We start from the raw sequence: 27,988 nt of genomic DNA, 5'->3' as shown, positions 1-27,988 counted from the left end.
TTTTGCTGCTTACCTGTTCTTTTAGGAGAGAATTAGAATCATAGAGTTGGAAGAGACCACAAGGGCCATCGAGTCCAACCCCCTGCCAAGCAAGAAAATTATTCTCCAAGTTCTGCTTATTTGCTGAGGGCTGCTTTAAACAGTCGTGTCAACTGCTACACCCTTAGTGTCTCTGTGCTGGAGAAAGTGGGCATCTTGAGCATGCAAATTTCACAGACTTCTTTTCTACACTGATCTGCATTCTAAGAAACGTACATGTTTGAAGCAGCAGGCCTGTGTCCATTGCTTAAGGAAAAAACATCTAGGAGTCCTCATTACAAGAGTTAGAGTTAGAAGGGACCCCAAGAGTCATTTAGTCCAACCCCCTGCAATGCAGGAATCTCAGCTAAAGCATCCATGACAGATGGCCATCCAATCCCTGCTTAAAAACCTCCAAGGAAAGAGAGGCAGCCTCCCAAGAGAGACGGTTCCACCGTCAAACAGCTTTTGCTGTCAGAAGGTTCTTCCTGATGTTTAGTGGGAATCTCCTTTCTTGTAACTTGAAGCCATTGCCTCGAGTCCTACCCTCCAGAGCAGGAGAAAACAAGCTTGTTCCCTCTTCCACGTGACAGCCCTTAAAATATATGAAGATGGCTATCATATCTCCTCTCAGTCTCCTCTTTTCCAGGCTAAACATACCCAGCTCCTTCAACATTTTCTCATATGGCTTGGTTTCCAGACCCTTGATCATCTTGATATTCTGAAACAAAATTTTAAACATGTAACTTTTTGAAGTTTAAAGTCGTTTGGGAAACTGAAAGAGGTGGACTGTGATTGTTCTTAATACGTAAGAAGCAAGGAATATTATTTTGTTGCTGTTGTTGCTTGTTTCGGATGAAGTTAGGTCATTATGCGACATGTCCTCTCTAGAGAACTGTCAGTGTGTTCCCTAAGGGTTTTAATTTCATCTCCTAATGCCAACATTTACTGCTTTTGTAAGATTACCAGTTTAAATGGCTCTTGGCATTTTTATCACCCAGATGTGATCAAAAGCAACTAATATTCAGGCCCTCGTAAAATTAATGGAACGTAAGCACAGATAGGTGTTGTGAACAGAAAGGTTTAATTTGCTGCTTGCCTCGCTGGACAGATATCAGCTCTTGCATGCCTTCAATTCCTACTTCTTCACAGAGCATCTTCTGCTTATTTGGGTTTCTGTATATAAATAATAATAATCATAACTTGATTCTGCTGCGTGCTGGTAACCATGCTGCGAACAGCAGGGTTTAGGAGTAATTTTGATGGTACAACTCTTCCTCTCTTATGGATCAATTCATCTTCCACATCTCACCCCAGCTTCTATCCAAATTAGAATAAAAGTATTTAGTTTTTATGCATTATTTTTAGTATGTGACCACGCTGCTTAGTACCTTCCTTGAGATGGATCAAATGAAGGTGGCTGACATTCCGTAGAAGCAATGGAGAACCTGTCTTGTGGCTAACTTCATATGAAAAGTTGAATCATCCTGGTCTAGATGGCCACAAGTTACCAATCCCTTCTCTGTAGACATATTTGTGGGACATGGGTACATCTTCATTGTTCTTATTTAAGGAAGTGAGTGTGCTTTTTTTGTGGAGGTGGTCCCACCATGAGCCAAGGTGAACATATTTTGAATCCAATTAAGACAAACAAGTGAGAGATGGACAGATCTGATTTCCTTGGTGGGACGCAATCCATGGGCATGGTTCTCTTACTTAAGCCTTATAAAATGAAGAGATGTGTGAGGACACTGTTAATTTCAGTAAGGTTTGTGCAGGAGAACTTCCCACTCTGGTGTAAGTGAGGGTTGTGCTGCAGTGGGAGGTGTTGTCCTCAGGAACCTTTTCACACAACACTCCTTGAAAATTATTCTCCTTTTTTTCACCCTTGTGTGTAAAAATCAACATATATATTTATTTATATAATAGCTGGATGACTTGAGGAGGAAGGTAAATTCTATATTTTTTTTTAAAAAAGTAACAAAAATAAAAATTGAAAATAAATGTGCTCCCCCTTCAATGATCTTTCACCAGGTGCTGCAAAAAAGGCAACAGTATTTGCCCATTGTGGAGAAGTCAAGGGGTAAAGGAAACATGTCCCCATTATAGGGGAAACCAGACTGATTGCTTGCTGCTTTGGTTCCCAGTAGGCAGAAAAAGCACCAGCAGGGCACAAGAACCTGGGGCCTTAGCTTGGTTGCCTTGACAGTGGGGATGCATTCCTTTTTCTTCTACTCTGCTATTCAGAATAAGGGCAGTGAATGAACGTTGTATGCCCTCAGTGTCATCACATTCAAATCTGATTGGGTTGCTTGTTCATTTTTAAATTGCTTCAAAATAGGTAGCGAAAATGTAAAGGTTTTTTTCTGGGTTGGGAGGGGGCTGTTGTGAACCATAAGGATGCCCACCACTGAGGAGGGACGATAGCTCAAGTAAGGGGAAGTCAAAGGTTCCTGGTTTCCAAGGCAAAGGCATCTGGATGGGAGACCAAAGGAGTGAATTCAGCACCGAGGACAGTGCTTCTGCAGCTGAATCCAGCCATCCCTGTTGTCTCAGTGAGGTCCTGGAGGAACTGGCTGAGATTTAGAGCAGGGCCAGCCTGTCATTAACTGGAAACCCCACCCCCTGAGTGCTACCTCCTGTTCTGTTGAAGGGCCAGTGTCTTCTTCTGCAGCCATTGGCACCCGTATGTCTCAAGACGTCAAACTACTGTTCGCTTGTATTCCTTTGGTGGTGAGAGAGGTTGGGGTTGCCCTAGGGTGTGGTTGGTTGTCTTTGATTGGCTGTAGTGAAATTTGTTTTTATGTGTGAGTTGGGTGTGTGGGTGTGGGTGTGTTTGGATCAGGTTAGCCAGGTTGATTTGTATGCTGTTGGTGAGTGCTTGTTGTTGTCTTGTTGGGCTGTGTATGTGATAAAGTGTAACCATATCGGGGTGAAGGCGTCTTCTTCTATTTATCCCTATGTCAGTTTCCCACACAAGTGATGCTGACAAAAACCCCCACACATACACTAAGTAGAATAGAAGCAGTGCCACCCGACCCCACCCCACTCAACATGCCCCTCTCCACCGCTTTCCCCCTTTTCTTCCTACTGTAACACTAATGTCTCAACAAATGAAACTGATCTGTAGAAAATGTAACTTGGAAAAAAAGACATTGCGCATACTTTTGTAAACTAAGAAATCTTTATAAAAATATATTTGACTCCCTGAAAAAAAGAGTCAAACTACTGGAGAATCACAGCACCCAAAGCGACCTCTCCAAGGCACAAGCCTAGGCAGTTTGTATGGGGTCTCTCTCTGAGCTGCCCAGATGACAAGACTCCCCTCTCGGTCTCACTTGATGTGGTCCAAAGGAAAGCAGAACAATACATTTGGCACCAGCTGGGCTCCAGGAGTTGCAGCCTATGCTTCGCTCTTGCTCATGAGTCATGGCTGTTATAAACAGAAGACTTATGGGTACAGTAATATCCAGAACTATCTGGTCTGTAATTCCAGTCTAGGGATACCAACATGGTATTCTCCAGATGTTGCTGAACTGCAACTTCTGTCAGCCCCAGCCAACATGACTAATGGTGTAGGATGATGGGAATTGTAGTCCAGCAATGTATGGAGAGCACTGCATTGACTGCCTCATTCATGGCTGGCAGACAATTTGCCAGTTTCTGCTCCATATGTTTCACAATTACTCTTTGGGAGACAGATAATCTTCACTTGTCATGGTTAAGGCTTGAATCTTGAAAATTAGGTCTTTTCATCAAGTCCCATAAAGAGTTTCCTTCTCTAGGTTCATGGGCTTACTAACACAGTCATTAAAACCCAAATACCTGATTCATGTGGGAAACTCTACTAACCAGGTGTCTCAAGGACAAATGTGTATTTGCCCACCTATATATGGGTATATTTTTAAGGGACACAGGTGGTGCTGTGGTCTAAAGCACAGAGCCTAGGGCTTGCCGATCAGAAGGTCAGCGGTTCGAATCCCCGAACGGAGTGAGCTTCCGTTGCTTGGTCCCAGCTCCTGCCCACCTAGCAGTTCGAAAGCATGTCAAAGTGAAAGTAGATAAATAGGTACCACTCCAGCGGGAAGCTAAACAGCGTTTCCGTGCCCTGCTCTGGTTCGCCACATGACCCGGAAGCTGTCTATGGACAAACTCCAGCTCCCTCGGCCTATAGAGCGAAATGAGCGCCGCAACCCCAGAGTTGTGTGCGACTGGACCTAATGGTCAGGGGTACCTTTACCTATATGGGTATGTTTAGTTAGTCAATATGCATTTCTTTTCTTATTTCGATTACATGCGTGTATGTACCTACAGTTACCTGTTTTAATCCTCCGTCTCTTGCCTGGAAGGTGAAAACTGTGAAGCTGTCCTTGAAGTTTGTGGAACACGCTTGATGCTATTTCAATACTTCATTATACCTTGGAGGTGCCTCTCAATCGTCTCTTGGAACATGGGTGGTACAACCCTCGACTTAAGGAGGCTGAGGGACAGTACTGCAGTAATCTGAGCACCCTTGACCCGAAAGATACACATCTTCATTATTGCTCTCCTTGCTGTATTTATCCAATTACTAAGAAGTTCTGAGCCTAAGGGAGTGGTAACTGCAAATCTCAGACCCCAGGACCCAGTCACAAACAGCGGCTAACAGGGATCATTGCAGAACCAGCTTTGAATATGTTTGCTATGGTATTCCGCCATTTAAGCCTTGTTGCTCCTTTTTAACAGTTAGTTGTTCGTAGTCTGCTATTGGTTTAAAGTGGGGAGAAATGTTTTCATGCCACCCAGCAGTCCAAACCAAACAATTCTCCTTCCAAATTTCCCATGGGCATCGAATTAGCCTTTGTGAGAACAGGATGCCAGACTGATCCAGAATGACTCTTTATGTTCTTGTAAGGCAAACACTTTTCTTCTTTTTCTTTACATATGCCATTTCTAAATGGAACAGGGTTTTATTTGAACTGTACTCTATTGTGAAGAAAGCTATGAAACTGTATGGCTGTGACAATCATGGGTCTCCTGTGCTCTTCGCTGGGATATATTGCTACTGCCATGCAGCAATTTGGAAAAATTCATGACCCTTATTTGCAGCTTTAAAGAAAAGGCTGCTCAGGTATCGTGATTTACAGTCCTGCACCTGAAAGCAGGGAAATGTCTGCATAGCAAGCTTTCTGCTTCCAATTCATGCGTGTTCCCTGGAAGAGAGTGTCTGGGGCACTTGGGGACACTCTGGCGTTCCTACTTTTGTGAAGAAGCTCAGTGGTGGATCTAGTTAGTCCAGCATTCTCCTTTAGCATTGCCAGTGTTTTTTGGCTGGGTTTTCATACTTCTAACAGCTGCTCAATAATAATCAGGCACATCTTTTCCTGCCGTGCAGATACAGCGATTGAGGGAGAGTAGAGGGGCTTCATTGTGCTGCATTTCTGCAGCTGAAAAAGTCGCAGAAAGTCTGCTTGTGGGGTGCCTGTGGACTTCCATAAATAACAATTTATGGAAGCAGCCAATTCAGTAAAGTCCTATACAGCAGTACCTTGGTTCTCAAACGCTGAAAACCCGGAAGTAAGTGTTCTGGTTTTTGAACATTTTTTGGAAGCCGAACATCCGATGCGGCTGTCGACTATTGTTTCTGGGGTATCTTCACCAATCAGAAGCTGTGCCTTGGTTTTCAAACATTTCAGATGTCAAATGGATTAAGTTTGGCTCTTTTGTTTTTGCTATTTATTTTGCGTTTTTGTTTTTGAGGCTTTTTTGCGTTGTTGGGTTTTTTTGTGTGACTGTGTGGAACCCAGTTCAGCTATTGATTGATTGATTGATTGATTGTGTGACTGCGGAAATGGATGAAAGCTCCCCATCCAAACAATGACTGTCATCAGTGCAGGTAAGAAAATAATAATAATTTTAATTTTTATCATCTACAATACTGTCTTATTTATTTTATAGTACAGTGCAATGATTATTGCTTTCACTTTATCCGTTCCAGAAGTCAGTTCCAAAACCAAAGTGTTCCAAAACCAAGGCATGCTTTCCCATAGAAAGTAATGCAAAATGGATTGATGTGTTCCAGACATTTAAAAACAACCCCTAAAACAGCATTTTAACATGATCCATAAACTGAAAGCAATAAACAATTTGCTGCAGTCACACAGTCAGTCAATCAATCAGTATCTGAACTGGGTTCCACACAGTCACAAAAACAAAAAAGAGCTACAAAAACGCAAAATATATAGCAAAAGCAGATAGACCTCAGCGTAACACTTGAAACAGAAGTGTGGCACTCAAAATGGAAGCGTAACACTCAAAATGGAAGTGTGGCACTCAAAACAGAGTATGTTTGGCTTCCGAAAAAGTTTGCAAACCGGAACACTTACGTCCAGGTTTTCAGTGTTTGAGTTCCAAGTCGTTGAGTACCAAGGCGTTTGAGAACCAAGGTACCACTGTATCTATTGTATGTCTGAAAAGCAGAAGGTTTGGGCTTGGATATGCTGAGGCCATGAGCCAAGGAAAAAAGAAGGGCGGGGGTTCTAATGCTTTTGTGCTTCATTTTTCACACTGAGTGAGGCCTGGCAGCTATGTACAAGCAGATGTCAACGAAACTGTTGTAGTGGATTGGAGTAAAGGGCTCTTGGCAGGGGTTTTGGCAATTGCACAAGAGCTTTCACAGCGTGTGTTGTTGGAGCATCCCGCATACTTGCTGCACTTCATTATGCAGGAATGTATGAATACTAGGGGGCATATGCCAAAACAAGAGGTTGTAATCATGCTGGAGCCAGGGTCTGCACCCAGTTTACTGTCAGCAGTTTATCACTGGAGAATTCACAGCGTTACAAAGTTAAATACGAGTCAAATTCTCCTCTCTTGTGGGAGACATTTCTAATACTTGTGTTAACCGGTATTTGTCAACCAAAGCAGCATTAACTATTATGACAAGCATGCAGTAGATTAGGGTTGTAAACACATTATACAGTCCATTGCTGTTGTGTGATTAACTCAGGACAGCCCTCTATATATCTTAAGCTGGAATCCATTGTTTCAATTCATTATGAGTATATTTATTTTGATATATCTCCGAAAACTGCTTTGAAGTCCATATCATTATATTGCTTTCATAGTTTTTGACCTAGCGATATATCACAAATCATGATGTGTGTTAGGGCAGTTAGGGCTTAGCGAAAAAGAATGCAAAACCAGCATATTGTGTTACTGGTTTCATAATTTTTGACCTGGCAATATATCACAAATCATGATGTGTGTGTATGCTATGCAAAAATCACAATGCAGGAAAAACCGTGAAGCCAGCCAATGCCTTTGCATGTCTCCATCCTTATTTCACACATTGTCGTATATCAGTATGTTGCAATACTTAGCTGGTGGTATATCACGATGCAGAAAACCAGATATTTCCCAGTTCTAGTTATGAGCAAGAACTACTTAATAAACTAAAATCAGGGGTGCTCGTTCAAGTAAGCAAAGTTTGAGATGAGTGCAATTGTACAGATTCCTTTAAATTAATCAGATAGTAATGTCATTTTTCTACTACAAAGGAAAGCCCATTTTTTTGTTTCTTCTTCTTCTTCTTCTTCTTCTTCTTCTTCTTCTTCTTCTTCTTCTTCTTCTTCCTCCTCCTCCTCCTCCTCCTCCTCTTCCTCTTCCTCTTCCTCTTCCTCTTCCTCTTCCTCTTCCTCTTCCTCCCATCTGAATGTGTTGCCCCAGCCACTCTGGGTGGCTTCCAACAAATACTTACTATTAATTTGTTGTTATTGTTTGAGATTGTTATTGTTGACAGTTCCTTTCAAATAAACACAGTCCTGTGATGCATCCACTAATTTCTTCAATTAAATCAATAACTTTCGCCCCAGTCATTCTGTATAGAACAGGGACAGGGCATCCCATGGTTCTCCAGCTATTGCTGAAGCACAGCTCCTGGCATCTCTCACTATTGGCCATGCTGGTTGAGCCTGGTGGGAGTTGCAGTCCAACAACATCCAGAGAGCCACAGGTTCCCATCCCTATAATAGGCAAGTATGTCCAAGCAGCATGATAAAAGTCAGTACGAGCAAATTGTCATCTCCAATAGCCACTCCGCATTGAAGTGTATGCATGTTATGCTGTTAAGTACCACTGAAACAATACTTGTACAAGTTTTCCTACAGATTCACCTAAGGCTGAATATTTTTCTAAATTCTAGTCATTACCTGGCATACTGCACCACATATCTCTTCCCCCACTTACTTTCTTACAAAAAAAAAACACTGCCCACATTTTTCAATGAAGGAGTAGAGCTTGCCAGTCAGGCCTTTTATATATCCTGCTCTGATTAATAGATCAAATGTTGCTATTTTGCACAGAAGTGTCTTTTTGAATAAGAGCATATGGGATGTTTCTTGTTTGGAGGCACCAAAAATTAGTCTTCTAACAACCAATTTTAACGACCACTTTCTGAAAAGAAATGGTAATGGCTATTCTACATGAGATTTTCAGTGGAGTAGAACCCACATGATACAATTAGCACATTTGTTTTATGTTAATTCGGGGGTAATTCTTTGTGGAATGAGAGCCAGTTAATGTTCTTTTGACCTAGAGCTTGATATAAGTAGAAAGGGCTGCAAGGTACCCTGATCTGGGTTCATTTTACCAAAATCTGCTAAACTTCTCCATCTTGGCATTTTTTTCATGCCCTCATTTGCCAAGCCGACTTAATTCCCTGAGTGATATCCAACTACGTTCATACTCAGAGTAGGCATATTGAAATAAGTGGAATTAACTTATGAAATAATTGATTTCAGTGGGTCTGCTCGGAATACAGCTAATATACAATATCACCCCATTCAGTCTAACCACCAAGCCATTACTTGATTTCAGCTTGTTAATTCCCCCTCCTCATCCTTTCCTTTTATCTTCCAGATGAGTAACAAAAGGTCCAACAGCTTTCGCCAAGCCATCTTGCAGGGGAACCGGAGGCTGTGCAGCAAGGCCCTGCTGGAGGAGACGGGACTGAGCCTTTCCCAGCGGCTGATCCGCCACGTTGCGTATGAGACTCTGCCGCGTGAGATCGATCGGAAGTGGTATTACGACAGCTACACCTGCTGCCCCCCACCTTGGTTCATGATTGCCATCACCATTGTAGAGGCAAGTATCTGCCAAGCTAGCAAAGAGATTCCGGGGAAGTGTGTTTGCCTGTTCCAGGTGGGGGTCACACCCTTGCTAGCTAGGTCCGTGAGTAACCTGAAGGTTGCTCCTGGGTGCTAACTGTGCCAGGAGGGCCTTTTATCTTCTAAGGTTGCTGGGGGCTCTTCCTTGATGGCAAAGATCATGCCCTAGAAATCTCACATGTAAGAGGAGATTTCCAGCTTCAGCTGGTGCAAAGCCCTGCTTGTAGGGGTGGGCAGCACATCAATGGTAGGACGTTAGGGAAGGTGTCCAGGCCCCACTCAGCAGAATGAGTAGGAGGGTCCAACGACACAGCACAGCTGGCTTACCACATGTTGAAGCGCATGGAGTAGCACCCCTTACCAACCAAAGGGGACCTCCATAAATCCAAAAGGTCCAAAGTCTAAAATAGTCTAACTGCACCACTGGATAGTAGGCACCTTATTCAACGGATTGTTGCTCATCTGCACTGGCTGCCTCTGTGCTTCCCAACCCAATACAAAGAGCAGTTTTAAGACCTTTAAGACCCTACCTATAAGGATTCAAGCATGTGCAGGAGTGCTTCCTGCAATATGAACCTTCAAGATCTTCCGGTGGGGCCTTGCTCTCAGTACCTTAAGTTTCTAAGAGGGGAGTTCTAGTAGTGCTTAGCAGTGTAGCCCAGAAGAAGCTCGCTGCGTGGAGCAGAGGCGCTGTGCTACCTCCTGGCCGGTGAGTCAACGCTGCTTACTGGGGAGGGAGGGAAGGGGCAAGATGGCAGGGTGGCGGATGTAGCGCCAGCGCACTGGCAAGAGCACCGGATTGGCTTGGCCTGTGCATATGCGCCATGGCGACCTCCCCACTGCCTCGTCCTTCTCCCTCCCAGTGACCCACCTGCCAGGAAGCTATCATACCAGCTCTTCTCCACCCAGCAAGCTGTGTTTGTTATGGAGCAGCCTCCCTATGAAGACCCACCAGATTTCTGGTGCTTTTGAAATGTGGTGCTTTTGAAACTAGACATTAACCAGGGCGTGGAGCAGATAATAGTATCTGGTACAGTGGTACCTCGGGTTAAGTACTTAATTCGTTCCAGAGGTCCGTTCTTAACCTGAAACTGTTCTTAACCTGAAGCACCACTTTAACTAATGGGGCCTCCTGCTGCTGCCGTGCCGCCGGAGCACAATTTCTGTTCTCATCCTGAAGCAAAGTTCTTAACCCGAGGTACTATTTCTGGGTTAGCAGAGGCTGTAACCTGAAGCGTATGTAACCTGAAGCGTATGTAACCTGAGGTACCACTGTATAACGCAAGGCATGAGTTTCTGCACCCTCATTTCTGCAGTTAATAATGTGAGGTGAGATGGGAAAATGTGCAGCATGATGAAATGTGCAGCTATGTCCCAATTTGTGTCATGCCATATGTCTCCAAGTAGAAGAGAGGGAGAAGAGAAGCAATTCTGTGTTTCTGACTGAGTATATTTTAGAGTTGTTTTAATCATTCCACATTGAACAATTTAAAACAATGGGAGGTGCTGTAGAAAGGCTGTCAATACATTTTAATAAATGGACAGGTGCGCCACTAAAAAAAAATGTCTTTGAGCCTCTTGCCATGTATGGCATGTATGAATGTGGTCATAGAAAGTAGAAGAGAGTTTTTTTAAAAAATGCCTGTGTATCTTCTAGCTATCATTATTTTAAGAACCAATTTAAACAATAATCAGACTAAAGTCCCCCATATGGAAATGCACCAAGCAGAAGTTAGTCTGAATCCTGCTGAAAGCGTTGGGACGGAATTTACCATCTATAAGATGCCCCCATATATAAGACGCCCCCCTATTTGGGGGGATTCAGATTGTCCCCAGTCCACCCTCATCACTACCCGTGTATAAGACGGCCCCTAATTTTTGACATTATTTTTTAGGGGGGAAACCTAGCCTTATACACAGAAAAATACGGTAGCTGCAACTAACCAGTCCCATTGATGTCTGCATGTCCACCAGCCACACACCCTCCCACAGCCACATGTGTGACACCGGTGTGAAAAGGGGCTTTAGCTCATGCCAGTGTATGGACACAGGGCTGCTCCACAGAAGTAGGAAGTCTGGCTAACCTGAGGCTCTGCTCCTGTGAAGGAGGAGCGGTGTGCACACGTCTGTGTGCACACATTGGCCCCCTTCCACACTGGCACAAAACGCGGAGCTATTGGGGGCATGGTTATTGAGTGGGTCGCCATCAAAGCTTAAACGGGTAGCAGCGTAATCCCACATCCCTGCCCCCCCCTACATGTACAGCAAACATGTGAGGGAGAAGATCTGGACAGACCTTTAGCCACAACTGCACTTGCTGGAATTAAGCCTGTATGTCTCCTTGCGCATATTTTCTCGGCCAGATGCTTGAATGAATTACACTTAACTGTGCGATCTCCCTGCTTTCCTAGGTTGCCTTCTTTCTTTACAATGGAGTGGTACTAGATAGGTTTGTGCTGCAAGTCACCCATCCCTTATATTTGAAGAACTCATTGTTATATCATCCTCAGCTCCGTGCCCAGGCCTGGAGGTACCTCACCTACATATTCATGCATGCAGGGTGAGTTCTAGGGGAAAATGGGGGCTAAATTTCTTGGGATGGGGGGGTGGGGTTCCCTTATCTCATGGGAAAGACAGGGGGGACACAGAGCTGCCATCAGTGGCATAGCGTGGGTTGCCAACACCCGGGGCTGTACAGAGGGTGAGAGGGAGGGAAACAGACGGAGTACGCATGCACATTCAACTGCCTAACGGCGTCCACGTCACCCAGGAGATCCCAGCCGCAGAGATAAGAAAATAAGAGTAGTTCCGTTGTCTGGAAAGACCACTTCCTGGTTTGCATGGAGAAGCCATTTTCAACAAAGCCCAGCAATGGACGCACACAGCTGTATTGAGGCAGCACTTAATAGGTGTTGAAGGTTGGAACCCCCTAACAATTTTGTGCCTGGGGCAACTGCCCCTGTGACACACACACAAACTAAGCCACTGCCTGGCATTCTTGGGCAGCTGCTGGGGGGCCCTGCTGATGTTTACCCTGCCCCCCATAAAAACAAATCCAGCCTGGCACTCCAAGCAGTGGCAGGCAGCTGGGTCTAGCTGCCGTTTTAGTTTCAGACAATGGCCCCCTTCAGCTTATTGTCACGAAATAGTCGTCTCCAACCACCTTGGCACTGCTTGGAGTACTGCGGCTTCCACTCCTGCCAGACAAGCCCGCTACAACACATCAACAGAGGAGAGGGCACCACCGGAGGGCCCCTTAAACATGAATCATGCCCTAGGTCTTCTGCTCTGAAACTAAAACGCTGGGAGAATCCTGTTGCTCTTAGGTAAAGGGACCCCCACCATTAGGTCCAGTCATGACCGACTCTGGGGTTGCAGCGCTCATCTCGCTTTATTGGCCAAGGGAGCCAGCGTACAGCTTCTGGGTCATGTGGCCAGCATGACTAAGCCGCTTCTGGTGAAACCAGAGCAGCACACAGAAACGCCATTTACCTTCCCACCGGAGTGGTACCTATTTATCTACTTGCACTTTGATGTGCTTTCGAACTGCTAGGTTGGCAGGAGCAGGGACCCATCACGGGGATTCGAACCACCAACCTTCTGATCAGCAAGTCCTAGGCCCTGTGGTTTAACCCACAGTGCCACCCGCGTCCCTTCCTGTTGCTCTTAGGTGTCCATAAAAAAGTATTACACACAATCCCCATTTTTCAAAATGATTTGCGATCTTTGGATAAAACCATGTTCTGTTAGAGCTGGTTTATATTGCCTGCTGGTCATAGGGCATCAGGGGCAGAAGCTGAAGGAGGAAATATGGGTATATCATTCTTGACTTCATAGCGCTAAGTATCCTTGCCTGACAGATCTGCAGGATTTTTGCATAATTTGCTTGCTTTCTGATAGGAGCATTCTTCTAGTTGGAAATAGCTGCTTGAGGTGGTGGTGAGAGATTTTCATTGGGACAGTACCAGCAGGCAGGATTAAACACTGTCTCCCTGCCCACTACAGGCCTGGTCACGCTCTTCGACCCACCCCTGTAATGCCACTTTTACATTTTGAAACCCGTGCATTTTAATTGCAGTATGAGCCAAAAAGGACTGCCTTTGTCCATAGAGATTTGCAAAACAGGTTGAAACCTTAAAAAGATATAAGTGCTTAAACTATGTTTAAGTATGCCTCCCTTTCCCACAAAATGCTAACCTCTGCCTTGACAAGTATCTTGTTGCTGTTAGGCTGTCGTGTTGCTTGGAAAAATGTGCTGAACCTTTTAATTATCACGTTTCTTTCACAACTTTGGCTGGTTTCCAAGGGAAACTCTTGGGAAGATACACTATCCAATGCCTCACATCTGTAAATATTAAGAGACTTAGCCAGCACAGCCTTATTACTTTTTTTTTTGCAGTGGATTCTAAATCTTTTGGAAGTGTAAGCTATCAAAACCGTGTGCACACACATTCCCCACTTGAGAAGCAACCCCTGCTTTATTTATTTTTTAATGATGGAATACTCACTACAGTTAGGTAGCTAAACCATCATTTATAGCCAGCCTACCCTCATTAGATTATTTTCACATTCAGAGAATAAAATAAATCTCTGGAAGAGTAGTAATAACCTCTTTCTTTCTTCTTTTAATGGTGAGGCCATTATTCGTCTCTCCCCACCCCAAAAAGGCAGGCTAATATAAAGGTGGTGGAGTCTATTGTTGTCATACTTCCTGCTGTGACTTTAAAATGTTAATTTGAAACTCTTAATTTACTGTGCTCATCTGCTTTTTTTATGGGCGTTTGTGACAGCCAGAAGGTAGCTGAGGAGAAGGCAGTTGTTAAGGGTGACTGAGAGCTCCCCAAAATGTGCTGTTTGTGTCTTGATCCCGATGGAGAAAAGCTTTCTAAGAAACCAAAGCTGTAAATTTTAGCCTTCCGCTTTAAAGCTGAGTGGACGTTAATTATCTGTGGGGCCCACCCATTTGTATTGCTGCCATAACTAATGACTTGCATTGATTCGAGGGCCCATTTGTTTGGTTGCGGAGAAGGTGAAGCCTTGATAAATCAATTATATTGTCATCTAAAGAATGACACATTCAGAGCATGGGAAAGCTAATTATGTTTTATGGGTGCTTATTGACCATGGGGCTCGGATGCTCCTGACTGCAGTAGGAGTTGGGCTGAATGGAATGCTTCTTGAGACTTTTTTTAAAAGAACAGGCATGCATCAAACACACTGAGGAACAGAACCTCTAAGGGTCTTCTAATCGAAATAAATCATTGCCCCGCAAGAGGCATTAAATTCTTTCTTAGAAAACATTGGGCATCTTCCCATGACTTTTCTTAGGTACTACCCTGCATCTCATTCTACTTCCTTCTGTATAAGGGATTCTTAAAATCTTTTTTCCAAATGGTATTTTACCCATTAGTAAAGGTAAAGGGACCCCTGACCATTAGGTCCAGTCGTGACCGACTCTGGGATTGCGGCGCTCATCTCACTTTATTGGCCAAGGGAGCCGGCGTACAGCTGGCATGTGGCCAGCATGACTAAGCCACTTCTGGTGAGCCAGAGCAGCGCACGGAAACGCCGTTTACCTTCCCGCCGAAGCGGTACCTATTTATCTACTTGCACTTTGACGTGCTTTCGAACTGCTAGGTCGGCAGGAGCAGGGACCGAGCAATGGGAGCTCACCCCGTCACGGGGATTCGAACCGCCAACCTTCTGATGGGCAAGTCCTAGGCTCTGTGGTTTAACCCACAGCGCCACCCACGTCCCTAATTTTACCCATTAAAAACAAACAAACCCAATTCTAAATGATCCTGAGTACAAAGGCACTTTTAGGTTTGCTAACATGACAATCTGTGGGTCCCCCCCCCGGCTATAATAGGTGGGAGAAGTCAGTAAATCAAGGCTGGTTAAGTTTTGTAGCTACTTAACTACTTGGAACTGTGAGGGCCATTTTCTAGCTATCTTAAGAGGTGGTGGCTTGCCTAAGGCTGTCCAACCAGTTAGTGGATGAGCTGAGATTTATACCAGAGTCTTCCAGCCTATAAGCAATATCCTTAATTGTTCTGCTTGCAAATATACTTTGCTAATTAACATAGCTTAAAGACAGGGTTATTAAACCTGAATCGCGACATTTCCCCCCCACTTAGGGAAATAATCTATTTTAACCTAGATAAAAATAAACTTTAAAAAAACCACCCAAAACCCTGGCACTAAGATGGTGACTTATTTATTTATACAAAGTCTCTGTACTTGTCTGTTGGTACCAAAGGGAATCATACAGAATTGTAAAGTTGGAAGGGACCCTCCAAGGTCATCTAATCCAACCCCCCTGTAATGCAGGAATTTTATTTATTTTATTTTTTAATGCTATTTCCATTTCCCCCAGGATAGAGCACCTTGGACTCAATGTTGTCCTTCAACTTCTAGTTGGAGTCCCCCTTGAAATGGTACATGGTGCTGCAAGGATCGGGTTTGTCTACATTGCTGGAGTTGTAGCAGGTATGTTGTATGGGTGAATAAACCTGATATTGGCTGATACTGAAATTGTGGTTCATCTCCATGGTTGAGATTCCTGTGAGAGAAGGTGCCCATCATTTGCCTTGGTCAGTGGAGTGGTATGGGTGGGCAAATTTATAATTGCTATTATCATTATTCTAGCTAGCTAAATTTCTGGGATTCTTTATCTTTCGCCACCATAATGTTGTCCTTATCAACACTATATAAATTTTTCAGTCAGGGCTTTTTTCAGCAGCAGCTCACCATAACTCAGTTCTGGCACCTCTTAGGTGGGTGCCATTGCCGTTATTAGAGAACAAGGGAGGCGTTCACCGTGAGCGCCGGCACCTCTTTTTCTAGAAAAACATCACTGGTTGCAGTAATTTTAAAAATATGACACTGCATGGAAGTAAAATCGAACCAAGTCTAGAGTTTGTCAAGGTGTGATCATAGTTCCTCCTTTGAAGGCACTGTGACAAGCTGATTCTTTCAGACCACACCGGCCCCTGTTTGGGATGGACGAATCTGTCAAATTTGGTTTCTCTCAGTTTCTTATTTTTCTAGTATTTAGTTTCGTTCTCCACATTTCTGCACCAGTTTGTCATTTTTTTTAAGCTACATTAAAAAAATCTAACATTTTAGTTTGCTTTCCTTCTAATGTACAATTTGTCTAATACTGTATATATATTTTGCAGGCATTCCCCCCTAATATAATACACTGTTATGTTCTTTTCACCTATGTATGTCTTTTTGTACACGTGGTTTGCCTACATCACAAGATTCATAGAAGTTCAAATTACAAAGGATAGCTGTGAATTGTTTTGCTGATTGTTTCAGGGAGTGCAAATTGCGTTGGTCCACTTTAAAATGTGGACCTGATCAAATTTTTCTCCCAACCTCCAGGCACATGGGCTCTGCTTCAGTGTGCCTACAAATCTTTCTGCAGTAGGATCCCCTGTCTTGTCAAGGTTCCTGTTTGCTAATTGCTGTGATGATTCTAAGCTTGTTAAATGAGCACACATAGAAACTTCCTTCAGACGTTTGCACTAAAAATGTGAAAATTGGGATGGGAGCCCGTTGGCCCAGGATTATGGAGGTCTGTGCCCCTGCCCCAGTTCTAAGCTATTGTATGTTCAGATGAAGACATGTGAAGAGGACTTCTGTTGGTAACTGAGAAAGTTACTGTAGTTTTTCCTAGTGCCGTTGTCAGGGAACTGCCATCAGAGCATCAGGTGGTGGAGGGACTCAGGCAGGATGAAAGAGACTCAACTGCTGAAGCAGGGACCAGCAGGGGGAGGAGTGGGTCTCTGAAGGAATGCGAGCAGGAGGGAGGGCTCAGGGAGGCTTCCAGCGAAAACAGTGGGGAGGTATCGGAGTCTCCCATAGGGAGACCCATACCTCGCAGGAAACTGTCACGCCGTGAGTCCAGGAGACGCGTTTCCGTTAAGGAACTTCTTTGTTGGAAACGCTTCCGCAGACAGCCACTGTCGGACTCTACTAGTGACTAGAGCAGACATGTCTGAGGAGCTCCGTCACACACGGAGGTTTGTGGGGGCGCACAAACTCTGAGGGAGCACGTTTTCACGCACAAGCAGCTAATCAAACCCTCACAGCAGTCCGACAGTCTTTGTACGCTGCCTGTGCAAGAGAAGGCATCATGAGCGAACCAACCGGAACCGGAGGAGCAGGGGCTGGAGCTGGTCCAAGCTTGGAAGATAGATACCGAGCGTTGGAGGTTCAACTGGCCCTGCAGACGGCGAGGCTGGAGGAGAGAAGGGCTCAGGATGCAGACAAGAAGGGGAGAGCCACTCAATTCCCCAGAAAGGTACCAGGATTGGTGCAGAAATTTGGGGGGGACCCCAAGGACTACCATGCTTTTAGGACAGAGATGCAATATGCCCTTAATGTGCAGTTCGATGAGTTCCCTGATGAGGAATCGCGAGTTGCTTTTGTAATTGGGCATCTTGAGAAAGGGGCTAGAGACTGGGTGCGACCCCTAATGGCAACGCACAATGACATACTAAAGGACACAATGAAGTTCTTTCGTGCAATGGATATCATGTTTTCCAGCGATATTGAGGAAGGGGTGGTGCGCAGACAGCTAATGGTTTGTAAGCAGGGGAGTCGATCTGTCCGTGAATATTGGACTGAGTTTACCATGCTGATTCACAGACTGAGTTGGGATTTATCGGCGGCACCCGTTCAAATGCTATTTGAAGAAGGTCTTTCTTCGGGGGTGAAAGACGAGCTGGCACGGAGCCCCAGGGCGGAGTCTATGGATCAGCTGACCAAATCTGCGCTGACCATAGGAGCGCGGCAGGAGGCAAGAGCCTTGGAGAGGCGGGAAGGGAGAGGGGAACGTTGGAAGGAGTTCCGCATTCCAGACATTCCTGAGCCAGCTTTCCCGCCGGCAGAGCCGATGGAAATCGGAACAGCGCGCGCGCGCGCATTTTCAAAAACCAGCGAGGGAGCTAAGAAGGAGGGAAAGGGCCCCCGGAAATGCTATCTCTGCCAACAGCCAGGCCACTTTGCCAGAGTCTGCCCCCAGAGGAAGGAATGGCAAGGGATGGTGGGAGCTGTTGAGGGGGGAGAAGAAGGGGGAGCGGAGCAGGTAAAAGCCAACGCCTGGTTGCCACAATTGGGGCACTGCAGCCAGGCCAAAGAGCAGTGAAAGTGCCCGTGCCAGAAGCTCCTCGACCTGCTCTAGTGATTGAAGTGTCGCTAGAGCTGCAGAATGGGCACCCCCTAAAAATAAAGGCGCTATTGGACTCAGGCAGCTCCTGCAATTTTATGAGCAAGGAGTTTGTTGCTGAACACCAGATACAGACCATCCCTTTAAGCAACCCCCTGCAGGTGACCACGATTGATGGCAGGGAGTTGTTGGGAGGAGGAGTCCGCTTGCAGACTGTCCCAATGATAATGAGGGTGGCAAGGCACACAGAACTGATAGCGTTTAATGTGGCCACCCTGGGAGGCGCTCCCATTATTTTGGGAATGAGCTGGCTAGCTCTACATGATCCGCTGGTTGGCTGGCATCAAAGAGTGGTGTCCTTTGGTTCAGCACATTGCCTAGAACACTGCAAAGGGGAGAAGGGTTCAGTAGGGGCCCAAGCCACCCTAGCAGGGACTGAAGTAATGGGAAAGGTGAAGGTACCACCACAGTATGCAGATCTCAGCGACGTGTTCAGCGAGAAGGAAGCTGACCAACTACCACCTCATAGACCCTTTGATTGTCAGATCAATTTACTCCCTGGAGCACAGCTTCCCGTGGGCAAGTTGTATGCCATGTCAGACAGGGAAATGCAGGAGTTGCGAGGGTTCATTGACAAGAACCTGAAGAGAGGCTTCATCAGAGAGTCCAAAGCAGCAGGGGGGAGCCCAGTGTTCTTTGTGGACAAAAAAAATGCGGACAAGCCGAGACTTGTATGTGATTTTAGGCGGCTGAATGCAGTGACTGAACCGGTGGCGTTCCCTATGCCCAGAATTGATGATATTTTGACCATGGTGAGGAAGGGAAAGATTTTCACAAAGCTGGATCTAAGGGGGGCGTACAACCTGATACGCATAAGGAAAGGGGATGAATGGAAAACCACCATGTTTACCCCTTTGGGGGCGTTTGAATACCTCGTTATGCCATTTGGATTACAAGCAGGCTCCGCGTGTTTTCAATCTTTTATGAACCACGTGCTGGGCCCTTTGCTCTACAAGAATTGCGTTGCCTTTCTAGATGATGTGTTGGTGTATTCTGAGAATGAGGAGCAACATGTGAGAGACGTCAGAGAAGTGTTGAGCAGACTGCAAGCCAACAGGCTGTGGGTCAAACTGGAGAAGTGTCGGTTCCATACCAAGGAGGTGGAATTCCTGGGGTACCGCCTGTCAGACAAGGGATTGGCCATGGATCCCGGCAAGGTACAGGCAGTGCTGGAATGGAAAACACCCAAAACCAAGAAGGATGTGCAGAGGTTCCTAGGGTTTGGAAACTTTTATCGTAAGTTCATCCGCAACTTCGCCCATCTGACGGCGCCCATCACTGACTGTCTCAGCAGTAAGAAGAAGTTTGTATGGACGGCGGAGGCGGGGCGAGCGTTTGAGGAACTGAAAAGGGCCTTCGCCTCTGAAGAACAACTTCTGCATGTGGATTTACGAAAGAAGCTAAGGGTTGAAACAGACGCATCTGACAGAGCCATAGGGGCGGTGCTTCTTCTGCAGCCGGGGAAGGAGGAGTCGGAGTGGCGTCCGTGTGCCTTCTTCTCGCGGAAGCTGAACAAATCCGAGAGGAACTACACGGTGTACGACCGAGAACTGCTTGCTATTCATGAGGCGTTCCGGAGATGGAGGCATCTGCTAGTTGGTGCACAACATAAAGTGCAAGTGTGCACGGACCATAAAAATCTAGAGTACTGGAGAACGGCGCGAGTGCTCAACCAAAGGCAGTTGAGATGGGCCCAAGAGTTCTCCAAATTTAACTTTGAGATTTGTTATGTGCCAGGCCCAGAGAATGTTAGGGCGGACGCTCTCTCACGCAAGCCTGAATATTTGGAGGGGGAGGGAGCACCCGAAGAAACCCATATCATTCCAGAGGACCGCTGGGTGTGTGGGGCGACTTTGGTGGGGCAAAGGGAATTGGTAGAGGGTACGGTGCAGGATGCATACGCCCAGGGGAAACTCAGGGATCTCAGAGGGGAGGAAGACAAACCCGGTGGTTTTGAGGAGAGAAATGGGGCATTGTATTATAAGGGAGCGTTATATATACCTGAAGGGGAATTGAGGGAGAAAGTACTCAAGCAGCTGCACGATAGCCCCACAGCAGGGCACTTTGGGCAACACAAAACCATGTGGCTGGTTACCAGGGAATTTTGGTGGCCCAAGGTCAGGGAAGATGTGCGGGAGTATGTGAGAGGGTGTGAACAATGCCAAAGAGCCAAGGGGGAGAGGCAGGCGCCGGCTGGTTTATTAGAACCACTGCCCACACCTGAGAGACCGTGGGAAGCAGTGGCAATAGATTTCATGACTGATCTGCCAAGGTCTAGAGGGAAAACAGCCATCATGGTTGTAGTAGACCTGTTAACTAAAATGGCCCACTTCATAGCCTGCTCACATGCGGTTACAGCAGAAGAAACCGCCAAATTGTTTGTAGAGAATGTGTTTAGGTTGCATGGCGCCCCCTTGAGGGTGGTTTCAGACCGAGGGAAACAATTTACTTCCAGGTTCTGGAGGAAGCTCATGAGCTTACTGCATGTAGAGGTTAATTTCTCGACGGCCCGTCATCCTGAAACCAACGGGCAGGCGGAAAGAGCAAATGGGGTTCTCCAACAATATTTGAGGTGTTATGTTAATGACAGAGAGAATGATTGGGTGGAGAAGCTGGCGTTGGCAGAATTTGCCTACAACAATGCAGAGAACGTGTCCACGGGGATGAGCCCCTTTTTGGCTAATCACGGGTGCCATCCCAGAGCCTTCCCAGGGGGGGAGGGGGAGAACTGGAGCGTTCCAGCTGCAGAACAGTTCGTGGAAGAAATGGAAGCGATCCATCGCCAGCTCCAACTCAACTTAAACAGGGCTAAGGAGGAATATAAGAGGCAAGCAGACAAAAACAGAAGGGAAGGTGAAAGCATCAGGGTGGGGGACCAGGTGTGGCTGTCAACCCAAGGGTTGCCATTCAAAGGAGGTTGTAAGAAATTAAGACCCAAAAGGCTGGGTCCGTTTGAAGTCATACAGCAGGTCAATCCAGTGGCTTTCAGGCTCCGGTTACCGAACCACATGAAGCTGCACCCAGTTTTTCACAGGTCGTTGCTGTCACCGTATAGAGGAGACAGTGAGGGGAGGGTCACTAGGGGACCAGCAATGGAGGAGAAGGAACACAGCTACCATGTAGCGGAGATCCTCGATTCCAGGTGGAAGGGAGATCAAGTAGAGTATTTGGTAATGTGGGAAGGGGAACCGGAGTCGGAAAACACCTGGGTTAGGGCAGAGGATGTCAATGACGAGGTTTTAATAGAGACTTTTCATCAGAGGTTCCCACGTAAACCTCAGCCTGTAGCGAGGTTCCGAAGGGAATACTTTGCCACCACCGACGAGGAAGAGGAGTTGGAGGGGTTCCCAGATTCTGAAGAGGAGGAGGATTCAGCTGGCCAGGATGACGATCGATGGAGAGAATTGTTCGAGACGTCAGAAGATGAGGAAGATTCGTTTCGGGGTTTTAGCCCTTCACCTCCCAGGGGGGAGGAATTGGGAGGGGGTGAGGGGGGCCCTGGAGGGGAGGTGGATGTCAGGGAACTGCCATCAGAGCATCAGGTGGTGGAGGGACTCAGGCAGGATGAAAGAGACTCAACTGCTGAAGCAGGGACCAGCAGGGGGAGGAGTGGGTCTCTGAAGGAATGCGAGCAGGAGGGAGGGCTCAGGGAGGCTTCCAGCGAAAACAGTGGGGAGGTATCGGAGTCTCCCATAGGGAGACCCATACCTCGCAGGAAACTGTCACGCCGTGAGTCCAGGAGACGCGTTTCCGTTAAGGAACTTCTTTGTTGGAAACGCTTCCGCAGACAGCCACTGTCGGACTCTACTAGTGACTAGAGCAGACATGTCTGAGGAGCTCCGTCACACACGGAGGTTTGTGGGGGCGCACAAACTCTGAGGGAGCACGTTTTCACGCACAAGCAGCTAATCAAACCCTCACAGCCGTGTTTGCGCTTTGAGGCCCCCAAGCCCTCCCCTTGTAAATAACTGACACATAATTTTAGTTTAAGTTATTGGGCAAAATTTTAGGCCACAGCTTTATTGATTACAGCAAAGTGAGCGGTATTGGCTTAGGCATTGGCAACAGACTGTAACTGACTCCTGCCTCGCTGGTTGGTAGTCTGAAAGGGTAAACACCAAAAAAGGGAGCAATATTGATGAAGATCAACCGAAGCTCACCCCGGGGTTCCTGTGGTCCTGGAATGGCCCTAGCCCCTCAAGCAGACTTCAGATGAGATCCAGGACCCCCAGATTCCTTTACCGGAACACCCTGTTTCTGGAGGGGCAGGTGATGGCTGCACCTCCCCTCCCACACATTTCAGTAAGCCAATGCCTAACCGCCTAACCTTACAAAGTTGTGACGATTGCTAAGGGAGTAGGTGAAAACCAAGTGGCTACAGCCAATCTGCCAAATGGAAAAATCCCTACCCAGCCCCTGTTCCAAAACAGGTGACCCAGTCCAAAGCAAGGCCAAAGCAGCAGCACCTAAAATTAGGGAGGGGGGAGGGTGTTCGTCAGTGCAAAGCAAGTGCCCCCGATTACATCGCGCTGCCGCTTTTATAGGCCCCAGAATCACGCCGTCCATCCTGATTGGCCCAAACAGCCTGGCGCGATCCCAGGACCCGACTGTTAAGTCTTGGGCCATGCCCAGCCACAGCTTACCCTGTGGGGTGCCTTAGGGGCCCGCACGCAACCAGGACCCTCATTAAGGAGGATCCCATTTCTCAGTTGAGCTGTACAGTGAGTGCAGGATCAGGAACTACTATAATTAAGCATTAGTTATGAGGGGGAGAAATCAGTTATAAGGTCACAGATGCAGTTTTGGGGCTTACTACCCTTTTTTCATGTGAAGAGATTTCCTGAGGCATAAAGTACCCAGGAGTTATTTTTTAATCTATATATCCGATTTGGCTTTACCTTTGTTTAACGCAGTGTCAGTAATTGTCAGCTAAAGGATTTTGGTTCGGGCCCAACATGGCAACTTTCCAATGACCAGTGAATCTATGGGATGATAGATCTTCATGGACTGATTGATTTTTACATTTGTACCGCATTTGTTATTCACGTCTTGCGCCTCTGCAGTTTGGAGGTGAAGGAAGCTGGCTTGATGATAGATCAAATCTAATTATAACAAGAGGAGAGAGCAGGAGGCAACTGCAGGGAGGGTGTCATGGGACTGGGACAGTGATTGGCAGGTTTAGCTATTTGTCCCTCTCCCTTGCCCCGGTCCTTACCTATATAGCAAGTCTTGCTGCAATGAACAAATAAAGGTACAATAGAAGTGTGCCTTACTGAACAATTTTTTTAAAAAAGAGTTATGTGCTATGAGGCAGTACATGGAGGTGGGAAGCATAAATATCATAATTGGATTAGAAAGTTAGGAATAGGGAGGGGGGCTCCATAAGCATACTAGAGTGAAGTTCCTTTTCAGTGCATCTGGAGTATCTGGTCCTATGACTGACATAGCCAGTGGTATGAATCCACACAGAATTAACATGAGTAAACCATGTGATGCAACAGCAAGAAAAGCTAGTGCTATTCTAGGCTGCATTCACAGAAGTATAGTGTCCAGATCAAGGGAAGTAATAGTACCGCTCCATTCTGCCTTGGTCAGACCACACCTGGAGTACTGTGTCCAATTCTGGGCACCACAATATAAGAAAGACATTGACAAGCTGGAACATGTGCAGAGGAGGGAAACCAAGGTTATCAAGGGTCTGGAAACTAAGCCTTATGAGCAGCAATTGAAGGAGCTGGGGTATGTTTAGCCTGGAAAAGAGGAGACTGAGAGGAGATGCAATAGCCATCTTCAGATATCTCGAGGGCTGTCACATGGAAGAGGGAACAAGCTTGCTTTCTCCTGCTCTGGAGGGTAGGACTTGAACCAATGGCTTCAAGTTGCAAGAAAGGAAATTCCAACTAAACATACGGCAAAAATTTTTTTTGACAGTAAGAGCTGTTTGACAGTGGAACCTTGGGAGGTTGTGGACTTGCCTTCTCTCCTTCAACTCAGGGAGAAGTAGGCCTGAAATGAAGCCTACGTGTGCTCACGTGTGTACCATTCCAACTCTTCCCCATCCCTGTCCATCCTCAGTGTCTTTGGTCATCCAAAATGTGGGGAACCTCCAGATATTACTAGACTACAACTCACACCATCCCTGGCCATTGGCCTTGCTTGCAGGGACTGATGGGAGTTGTAACTAAATTTCAGGCAGGCCTGATTTAGCGTATGAAGTTCTTGGCAAAATAACCTGTCTTTGCTCTTTTTTGCTTTTGTTACTTTGAGAATATCACATCTGTGCTCTCTTTCTCTGACTCTCTCGTTTTCCAGCTCTGTGTGTTTGATTCTTACCCCCCTCCTCTTTCATCCATCCACCGTACATATTTTGCCTCTCCTCAGCTGATTTTGTGTCGCCGTCACCCCTCCCCCCACCTTAACTGTGTCAGACTATGGGGGGGGGGAAATGCTAAGAATTTTAAAAAAGCTGGGTGAAGGTGTGCTGCCTTCTCATTAAAAGGATGGAGCTGGTCTAAAAAGAAGTTGCCAGGAAAAATCACAGGCAGAAAAATATCTCTCAGCTTGCAACCAATTATTTCGCAGCATGCAGGTGAAAATATTTTCTTTAACAATTGCAAACCATTCGCAGTGGAGAGAAAGGAGTGGGTGCCGTCAGCAGTAGTGCGGACACAAATACAGCGCAGTTGTAAAGATACAGGAGAGGGGAACCAAAAGTATTTATGCAAAATTCTTAACCGGATGGTTAAGATGGACACATGAGATGTGCCTCTTCATTTAGAACAACAACAACAACAACAACAACAACAACAACAACAACAACAACAACCGCACAGTTAAAAATGGGTGCTCCAACAGTGAAGACAGGCAAAAGGAAGAGAATTAAGATTGGGGAAACGTGGCTGGAGGAAGAGATTGAAGAGGGAAAACGGCAGGCGAGGAATGGTTCTTTGTTTAGTCGTACCTTGGATCTCAAATGCCTTGGCTCCCAAACAAATCGGCTCCAGAACGATTGAAACCCAGAAGTGCGTGTTCCGGTTTTCGAATGTTCTTTTGGAAGCCGAATGTCTGATGGGGCTTCCGTGGCTTCTGATTGGCTGCAGGAGCTTCCTGTCGCCAATCAGAATTTGGTTTTCAAACGCTTTGGAAGTTGAACGGACTTCCGGAACAGATTCCGTTCGACTTCCAATGTACGACTGTACTGTAGGGCATTCCATAAATAGGGCACCACCACTGAAAGGGCCCTCTCATAAGCAGCTACCTGCCTGCCTCACCTCATTTTGTGGTGATTGGGGGGGAGGGCAGAGAAGAGGCCTCTGAAGATTATCTTACGGCCTGGCCAAGTATATATGGAAAGGGATGATCCTTCAGGTGGCCTGTCCTCAAGCCATTGGAGGATGCATTTGAGAGTGGAGGAAGGATGGCGGAGGAGGAGTGTCTCTTTTTTCTCTGTGTGTGTGCAGAGAAAAGCAGCTTGAGGGGGGAATTTGGTACAGAAAGAAATAGAACCCTCCACACCTAAATGCAAGCTCCAGTGACCTTTTTGTTTGTTTTTAAAAAATGGTGAAGGGGAATTTGTAGCTTGGCCTTCAGCAGCTATAGCATCAGCTGCCTGCTAGCTTGTCTTTCTAGCATGCGGCCAGCCCATTTGTCCACATCATCTGCTCTTTGCTTCTGATCTAACTTGTCAGGTGTGCAGACTTTGGGAAACAAGCACAATCTCCGCTTGCGTGAGAGCGCTGGAAGGTCTCGAAACAGTGATTGCATTTCCAAAACGTGACTCCAATTCAAATAACGAATTCAGGGGACCTATCTATCACACTGCCCATTATTAGTAGAAAAGTTCCTAAATCACAAAAGTTCCCAATAGGTTTTTGTGTGTGGTCCTGCACGAGTTCATTTGGTTTTGTTCCCTAGCCTTGCAAATTACAGGTAGCCTCCCTGTACAGTGGTGCCTCAGGTTAAGTACTCAATTCGTTCCGGAGGTCCGTACTTAACCTGAAACTGTTCTTAACCTGAAGCACCACTTTAGCTAATGGGGCCGCCGCTGCACATTTTCTCTTCTCATCCTGGAGCAAAGTTCTTAACCTGAAGCGCTATTTCTGGCTTAGTGGAGTGTGTAACCTGAAGCGTATGTAACCTGAAGCATATGTAACCTGAGGTACCCCTGTAGTTGTAAAGCGGATATGGTGTTCAGCAAAACGGAGCCTGGGTCAAGGCTCTACTGATTGGAAGACACAAGGACAATGGTGTGTGTTTTAACCTCCCATCCACCTCTAAAACTGATGTAGATTTAGGGCTGCATAGAGCCCTCGGAAGAGAGAGAGTTCACAGGTGCAAAACCTCATTCAGCTGGGACTTTAAGTTAGGCTAGTGTCTCATCCCCCCTAGGATGCCAGTATGCATGGGGACCATATGACCAATTTCCTCCCCAAGTGTCTTTAAGCTGCAAGAGGAAGCGGGTTGGTGTGTGTGTGTGTGTGTGTGTGTGTGTGTGTGTGTGTGTGTGTGAGAGAGAGAGAGAGAGAGAGAGAGAGAGAGAGAGAGACCACCTTGTACTTTTCCTCCATCAGCAAAATGATTTAGGCTTGGAAAGCAGGACTGGCCCAATTCTCTCCCTACGCCCAAAATTAGACTGATTTGACTCTGCCTGTCGTTGACTGTGGCTTCACATACTACAGTGGTACCTCGGGTTACATACGCTTCAGGTTACATACACTTCAGGTTACAGACTCCACTAACCCAGAAATAGTACCTCGGGTAAAGAACTTTGCTTCAGGATAAGAACCGAAATCGTGCAATGGCAGCGCGGCAGCAGCAGGAGGCCCCATTAGCTAAAGTGGTGCTTCAGGTTAAGAACAGTTTCAGGTTAAGAACGGACCTCCAGAACGAATTAACAACAATCTGTAGGTGCCCTTTCCATGTGCGAAAAAGAGGGAGGAGGTCAGCTCTTTTGCTTAGCAAGGTTTGTGATAATCTGTAAATGCCCCTTTTTCTGAGAACTTCATGTGCAAAAAAAAAAAAAAGAGGAAGAAGATTGACTCTTGCTTAGCAAGGTTTTTGCAATAAAATCCCCCCCTCCCCTTTTCTCTCTCTCTAAGGTTCCTTGGCAGTGTCTATTGCTGATATGACTGCACCTGTCGTGGGCTCATCTGGAGGCGTGTACGCCCTGATATCTGCTCACCTAGCCAACATAGTAATGGTAAGTACTAGACTAAGTAGTGATACAATTTGAGTTAGAGACCAGGAATGGCATGACTTCATTGGACGGAATTGCTGCTTGGAATCCAAGCTGCTCCAGTATTAGGAACAGCCAACTGCTGCGGTTGTTACTGTCTCTTCATTAAGCTTTTAAGAACATAAGAAGAGCCAGCGGACAATGGCCCATCTAGTCTGGCATCCTGTTCTCACGGTGGCCAACCGGATGCCTGTGGGAAGCCCCAAAGAAAGGGTCTTCTGCTGGTCGTCATCAGCATTATTGGCTACATCAAATTGCCTTCGCAAAGTATAGGCAACAAAGACAAAAAGGCACACATCCTTGTCTGGGTGTATGACCACAGCACAGAGCTATGAACTACAGATAAGGAAT

The 27,988-nt window shown here is 46.2% G+C and overlaps 1 protein-coding gene across 12 annotated transcripts in view; it reads left to right on the top strand.

Moving 5' to 3' along the window:
• Nucleotides 1–27,988, top strand: part of RHBDL3 (rhomboid like 3) — a 144,217-nt gene that overhangs the window by 99,279 nt on the left and 16,950 nt on the right. For 9 of the 12 annotated variants that reach the window (XM_081181441.1, XM_081181440.1, XM_081181439.1 and 6 more), the window contains 4 exons: nucleotides 8,917–9,141; nucleotides 11,576–11,724; nucleotides 15,541–15,653; nucleotides 27,501–27,601. In XM_081181441.1, the coding sequence (XP_081037567.1) occupies nucleotides 8,917–9,141; nucleotides 11,576–11,724; nucleotides 15,541–15,653; nucleotides 27,501–27,601 (588 nt within the window). The remainder of the gene's footprint in view (nucleotides 1–8,916; nucleotides 9,142–11,575; nucleotides 11,725–15,540; nucleotides 15,654–27,500; nucleotides 27,602–27,988) is intronic. The other 3 variants (XM_081181445.1, XM_081181444.1, XM_081181443.1) reach the window with 3 other exon arrangements.

This window comes from Podarcis bocagei (assembly GCF_964188305.1).
Source record: "Podarcis bocagei genome assembly, chromosome: 2".
NCBI classification, from domain to species: domain Eukaryota; kingdom Metazoa; phylum Chordata; class Lepidosauria; order Squamata; family Lacertidae; genus Podarcis; species Podarcis bocagei.
This window is presented reverse-complemented; position numbering and strand designations above follow the sequence as displayed.